This window comes from Euleptes europaea, chromosome 3 (assembly GCF_029931775.1).
Source record: "Euleptes europaea isolate rEulEur1 chromosome 3, rEulEur1.hap1, whole genome shotgun sequence".
Taxonomy (NCBI): domain Eukaryota; kingdom Metazoa; phylum Chordata; class Lepidosauria; order Squamata; family Sphaerodactylidae; genus Euleptes; species Euleptes europaea.
In genome coordinates, this window is record NC_079314.1 from 61,947,879 (window position 1) to 61,955,378 (window position 7,500).

Genomic DNA, 7,500 nt, shown 5'->3' on the forward strand with positions numbered 1-7,500 from the left:
TTTGGAGGACAATTTATATTTCAGGTTTTCAGGCTGTACCTAAAGCCTGTGGTGCAGACACCTACCATAAAATGCCTCTGGAGTCCCATTAAGTGGACGTAGGGCTTTGCTTTGCCTGTCTGCTTATTTAAGATCTAATCACAATTTTGAAGTAAAAAAAATGTCATCCCTAAGCCTGTTCCCCCCTCAGAACTGGTCTGATATTAGTACTCAACTGGATATTTTCATCTCCAATTGTTATTCTCTGTGGTCTTTGCAAATGCTGTCTACTGGAAGCTGTGACTATACGGACAAATTGGCTAAAATATCTAGGGCTGCTGCTTTGAGAAATGAGTAAGTAACATATTATTCTGCCTCTTCCCCCCCCCCCGCTGTACCGTACTAAGGTTATATCTTTTAAAGTTATTACAATGGACATATTATGTAAGTAAATAAATGTTTTAAATGGTACAATAATATTGATGTTTTCATGAAATATATTTTTAAAGTAAAATAATGACAATATTAAGAATTAAGTATTTTTAAGACCACAAAGAACTTTCACAATGCTTCTGAAGTATTTTTGCTACAGTTGTATGAGAGAGGGGGCTCAACTGCTGACACGTGAAACTCTGTACAGATGCAAAACTCTTAACTGGCTTCTCAGGTTCTAAAGCAAAGTTGTCATTACAACAAATAGTAATAATACCAAGTATTTAATATTAGTACTAAAAACTAGTATTAAAACCAGCCAACCAACTACCGCCATGTTCATTTGTGGTAATAGAGGCCCATATTAGAGCAATGTAGCGGCAACTATACATATATATTTTTTCCTATAAAACTTGATTTTTAACAGATTTATTTCAGCAAGTCTGCTTTTCTGCTGTGATCAAATCCAGACTATGATCATAAAAATATACCTGTTTATAAATTAAGGATAAAGTTCTGTGCCTTGGCAAGTGACAGCAATTGGTACCACAAGCACCTCAGCATTACAGACAAGATGCTCAGCACCTTGTAGAATTTGGTTCTATACATAATTTGAGGTAAAGTTGGCCTTACTAAACAATGACATTAGTGAATTGACTGAAAGCAGTATGAAGCCATATTCAGCCCTAATGAAAATGACATTTTTAAACAATTCAATATCATTAAAATATTGTTTTAATATTTAGTCTAATAATATTAACTATTAAAGCCATTTCTTAGGTAACATCCCCTAGTCTCAGAAATACTGAAACTAGAGGATTGTTTATGTGTGTGTGTGTATTTGTATTTAGATTAAAAGTAGCAAAGGGAATTGGTAGGGTCTGCCCCCACCCTTATCCAAATTTATATGGTAAACTTTTCATCTGTTTGAACGCCCATTAGATCCATCTGTTGATTTTAAGTTTAATCCATTTTTTAATTTAATTTTTTAAAGTATCACAGCAAAGCATCTGTATTGCAAAAAGTCACTGTAGTCGTTTCACCTTAGCTCAGTCTTCGAACAATTTCATTCTATAAGAATTCAAGTATCAAGTAATGTGGCCCTCTGGTGGAAAGCAAAGTATTACTTTTCAGTATCACTCAGGGAAGCTGGAGGTTTTAAAAACATTTTTGCTTGGGAAGATTGAGAGGAAACTTTCAGAAATATGCCAGATGAATCAAAAGGGAAGTGTGTAGAAATCTCAAATCCTTTAAAAACAAGAAACAGAACCTGGTATTTAAACATGCAGGAACAAAAACATACATACACAAACAAACAACAAAATAATGTTCCCTGAATTTCTCTCCTCTACTACAATATTTCAAAAAATGCACAGAATCCACACCAGGATAAATGTCACTAAAACAGCTTATTTGTATGGCTGCAAAAAAACAAAAACAAAAAACAAAGCAAAACAAAACAAAACAAACTTACCTGCTGTTGTTGCAGATGCAGCAGTTCTACTGTGCTTACTTCAGTGCTGGTGTCACCACTTGATCTTCCATCTCTGCTGCCAGCATCTAATTGGCTGCTTAGAGTGCTCATTCCATTTTGATTCATTGAACTGTTGCTTATTGTCTCTGTCGCAGATTCCTGCATCATGACTTAATACCTAAAAGTGATTAAGAAGTATCAATTAGCACACTCGTTACACCTTCACACTTCCATTATCAAGATGTCCCTCTCTGTCAATTACACAGACAGCATCTTTAGAAGTAGAGGAGAAAGGCAGAGAAATATTATATATATATATATATATATATGTTTCCTTGCCATAGTCGTTGCAAGCAATGCAAGCCAAACCCTGCATTCATAGATATACTAATAACTGAAATTATACTTCCTATAAGCAATTGGTGGAGTAGTTGCATTTAAACAGGGGGGAAACCCCCCCCCCCGCTTGCAGCACAGCCAAACAGCATTCATGAACAACTACATTTTAAAGTCTACCTATCAAACCAGCGTTAAACGAAGGCACAATTTCACACACTGCTCTGTATTTCCCATTATCTAGCTTTGACAACCATGGATGACTATACAGCCTTCTTTAAAATATTCACTATCTTGATTCTGTCAGAATTTTACAGCATCTCTTATGCAATGCTGTTGTTTAATGATGCACAGCTAATCATACAAAATTAAAATTTTGTAAGGGTGTTACAAATCATATGGTATCAACCAATGATAAATAGTATAATGGGGCTTCTCCTTTTTGTGACTAAATAAAATTTTGCCTTGGAGGCATTTTAAGAAAAAGCTCCTGCTGCAAACACGTCAGATATTGCCTATTTTTTTTAATCAAACGGCTGATATTCATTTATTTTTCTGACATTTAAAACATTTAATACTGTCCTTCCTGGGAAGTAATTAAGCTTATGCATGAGCAGCAATCAAACTGTTCACTTGAAGATGACTTAAAACTCAATTTTAACATAGGCAAATAAATGAAAGATATAAAATTAATTTTCCAGGCATGTATTAGATATGAAAGCTGGAAATAAAATCTATCAAGAATATCACTAATGATTGTGCTAAAAACAGCATAAATTATGCATATTACCTTCTCTACAGTAATAAATGTTTTATCATTTTCACTGCATAAATATACTGTACTTTCAGGATAGCAATGAGATGTCCTGCCAAGATCAGTTGAAATCCTTGCAGTAAATAAAGAACTAACATACCGTTACAAACTAGAATTTCAACTGCATTTTGTATCCACTTTTTGTTCTCTTAGCTACCTTAGTTCTATTCTGTACTGAAGGTGCTAATTTCAATTCATTTCCTTGCAATACTGCATATATTATACTGAAAGATTTCCAAGGCAAAAAAAAAAAAAAAAAACCTTTCTGAAATAAGAGTTTAAAAGCTTAGTTTCTAAAGGTTGGAGCAACCTTTCTGAAAAACTGATACTCCCCCACATGCACACACATTGTTGTACTCTTTCTATCATACAAAAACACCAAACAACTGAAGCCTCGGATACCCATGTCAGTTATAGAGCATGACAGATTTTCGCAGGGAAGATAGAAAGAGTAAATAAAAACTGAGCTTTTTTTTTTTTAAAGAGAGTTTTACAATGTAAAACCATAACTTTAAAAAAAAATTCTGGTCAAGAAGAATCACCATCACAGCAAGCCTAACCATAGTTCACGTAAGGAAGGGCAGCTGCCACAATCACAGTTAACAACTGTAGAACCAGATGTGTCTCAGAACAAATAGCCCTTGTTAAAAACATTTGACTCAAGATTAACTAAGAATAAGAATAGAAATGAAAAATGTGATACACGTGAAGATGAATTTTCTAAGAAGAAAACAAAGTAATATTCTTTTCTGAGATTAGGCAGCTAATAAGTATTCAAATTAGGCATAAATTTTACATGCACCATGTTTAAAATATTCAGTAAAAAAGGTTCTGATGGCTTTTAGTAGCTATATGAAAATTCTAATACATATCCTACTACTCTGTAGACTTCTTGAAAACAGTATATTCCACTGGTGAAATGCATTTGAAGCACACATCACTGTGAACACATAAACCGAAGACTGTCTTTTTCATGATACCTCCAAATAGATGGGGGGGGGGGGGGTCTTTAGACATATAAGAGAATGATCTTACAATTCTTTCACAATGCAAACACTGGGCTACATCCATGCTATAATCAATCACATTAAAGGACAAACCCACTGTGAATGCAGCTTAACAACCAATAAAAAATGCATTTTTGGAAATATCTTGCTTAAAAATCAAAATCATGTGTTTGCATGTTTCTGATTCATTCAGCATAATCGGAAAGAAAAAGGTTAATCGTCCTCCAGCTCCCATGAAGTAAAAGGCATAACACATCTTGTGCATATCTGTATCCGCAGAAAGCTCTAAAGTATAGTGTGTACTTCGCATCTTAAGTTGATCCGTCAGCCTGTGCAATCAGGTTTAACAAAACATGACTACTAAATGGTACTCCTGTAACACAACATAAAGGTCTCATCCAGCATCAACATATACTGAAAAGGGACAAGCAGAAGAGTACAATATTCACTGGAAGATGAAGCAGGCAGGCAGGTGAGTAACACACCCTCCAAAGAGAGCTACACATGCCTAACATTTTGGTTCTCATGACCAAAATAAAATGGTTAAAGAAGTCCCTTCAGCTGAAGGTTTGTGTTGGTTGGTGACTCACACCCTTACTTTGCAACTCCAATGGGTTTACAAAACTGAGATTTTCAGGTGTACGCATGGTTATTCTACTATTGCAATCCCTTCAATTTAGCATTGAGAAAACATCTATTTACTATTTGGGTAATTCACACAAGCTGCTTCTGAAACTTCAACTCCTAAGCACAGAAGACTAAAATTCTTGTTCTACATTACATTTGCCAATTCCATTAAAAAACAGTGCTTTCAAGCTTTTTGTATTTCTGACAAATTAGTAAAGAACAAATGCATCTAAGACTGTCAACATTAACATCCCCATTCCAAGACAAATGGAGAGGGGAGAAAAGAATGTTTTCACAGTGCACACGTACACGTGTGTAAACTGTGTGTGAGCGCGCGTGTACCCACACATGCACACACACTGCCTAAATAGTAAAAATAAAGGCATAAATCCCAAGAGCCCTGTTGTGGAGTTCTCAAGTGTACGGCAACTAGGACAGTTTTGCTTTCAGACAACTGTATTTCATACAAAGGTACGAAAAAGACAAGTACCTTAGCTGCTTGCTATTAGTGGAGGAGGACAGACTACTGCCTCAACATTTAGCAAACAATCACATAATTCAAGTGCAATACTCAGGCTACAATTAGGCAAAGATGCTTTTACTCTTGGGCTCGACCCTCTCCCCTGCCAGTAATCTTACATTTTCTCTAGGTTTCTTTAAATCAGCAAGTCACTTGTACAGATACTTATTCTCTACACCACTTCCCTTTTGAAACATTAAAGTGACACTGAAACTGACTGCACAAGATTGCATTTTCTCTTCCTAAACAACTTGAATTGAAAGGTTACTTAGTGTAACAATATTTACTTGCAGAATTGTGTTGTTACCAAGAGTATAATGGATAGTGGCTATGCAGGTTTACGCAAGAATGAGTGAAGCATGAGGCATTAGCCATGTGTTTGACATGTTTCAAATTGCTATAATCCAGCATTAAACACACCCAGCAATTCATGCCATTTCTTGCAGCCATAATCTTGAATAAAGCGTGCACAACCACTTATTATATAAATTAGTATATGACTCCCTGTTATAGCCACAACAGCGCTTTTGTGTTTATTTTGCATCAAGATGTGGTCTTTTATTTGTACAAATAGCAGGATAAAAAGACACCGCTCAATTAGACTCCTTACTTTTATAATAGGTTTGTACAAAAAAATTCTAGACTTTTTTGTTTTGTTTTTTCCCCTAAGAGTTCTGTTGGTATAAAATGGAACAGTGTGAAATATTTACTACCTTGCACGACTTTAACACTGCTTTGTTTTCCAGAACTCTGACTCCAGTGAGGGCCAGGTGCAATTCTGAACTTCAGAAATATGGATGACTACACCAAGAGAAAGTTCTGCATCACCACTAGAGGGCCTTCTTTTTCTGAAAGACACTAGTCTTCATTCATACATGGTGGGGGGCTTGCAGATATATTCATTTTTATAGCCTATACAGAAGTGGGTTTCTGGCTTAGAAAGAATGACAGTCATTTTTATTCTTTTACATGGCAGCCACAAGCCAATGTCCAAAGCACACTTCATTATATTAAAATATGTTAATACTTTCCTTTCTTTAGAAACTGCAAACGACAACATTCCTAAAAAGGAAATATGTCGGTAAACTAACGTCCTGTTGTCTTCAGTGTCTTAGCTTAGCAATTCTAAGTTTCAAGATGAAACAGAATGAAGTTGAGCATGAGAGGCAACCAAAGTGTACTTTGAGTTTTAAAATGTACCATGACTTCTACAACTTGTTGCAAGGCTTCACCTACCTTCTGTTGATATTTAAGCCACTTGTGACCATTGAACAACTAACTAATAAAACCTAAGCAGGTCGAAAGGACCATAGATCCAGGACTCCACAGAAGACTCTGAAGAGTCTGCATGAACAAACAACTTTTGAAATTGAGGTGACTTTCAAATATAGCTCATGATGCAGTATGCAGGTATGCTGTTCAAAAGGGGGGGGGAGTCAATAATTCCATCATATATGCCCAAACTTTTAGATATGCTCAGAGTATGAACAACATTTGCTTCTTGGGTGCTTAGAGGGGGGGGAGAGGCGATGTATACATTTTAAACTCAAATAGAGTAGGTCTTTGGATGATGGCAACAGCATTTAAAAATATGAAAAGCAACTTTACTACTTCCCACCATCTCTTAAAAACCATTACCAATAATTCACCATATCATCATCAGAATTCTTTTCTTAATTAAACACACACTAGAATTAAAAGGATCGAAAGTGTATCTGACACCTCCTCCCTTGTGATATTGTATATAAAATTTTCAGTTCTAATAATGCCTTCACCCCAAACTCTGTACTTTTCCTCTCAATTAAACTTCGATATTTTGGGGAAAACTGAATAGCTTCCTTTTTTTATTTTTTTGCTTTCTAAGACAATTTTTCATCAAGGCACAATATATTTAATGTCTAGACTAGCATAGTAAAAGTCTTAAATATTTAAAATTATGTAATAAATCACAATGCCAAATATGAGGACATTGCTGTATGTACACGAACAAAAATCACACAAACAAGCTTGGTACTCTCTACACACACCCTCATTTAAATGAAAAATTATGTATTTCAAAGCCAAGCATTAGCATGGGAATAATGGAATACACTGTGGTATTGTTCTGATAGTCATGAAAGAATTAGGCAGGTCCATTTGAACAGAAACACCTTCCTACAATATGGGAAACACAAATCGCCACTGTATTTAAGTTTAAAACAAGTGACAGTCTTTTTAAAAAAGTCCTCTGAATTACATCAGCTGCCCTGAACCAGCAAGGGAATCCCATCTGACGAAGCAGGCTTCTGTAGAAAGATCCCCCCCTTGCGAG

General features: G+C 35.5%; 1 protein-coding gene across 1 annotated transcript in view; it reads right to left on the reverse strand.

The window, feature by feature from the left end:
* The window catches only part of FOXP2 (forkhead box P2), a 219,596-nt gene that overhangs the window by 205,625 nt on the left and 6,471 nt on the right, over nt 1-7,500 (reverse strand). Inside the window, exon 2 of the mRNA XM_056845731.1 lies at nt 1,886-2,063. Within this exon, the coding sequence (XP_056701709.1) occupies nt 1,886-2,053 (168 nt within the window). The 5' untranslated portion in view covers nt 2,054-2,063. The remainder of the gene's footprint in view (nt 1-1,885; nt 2,064-7,500) is intronic.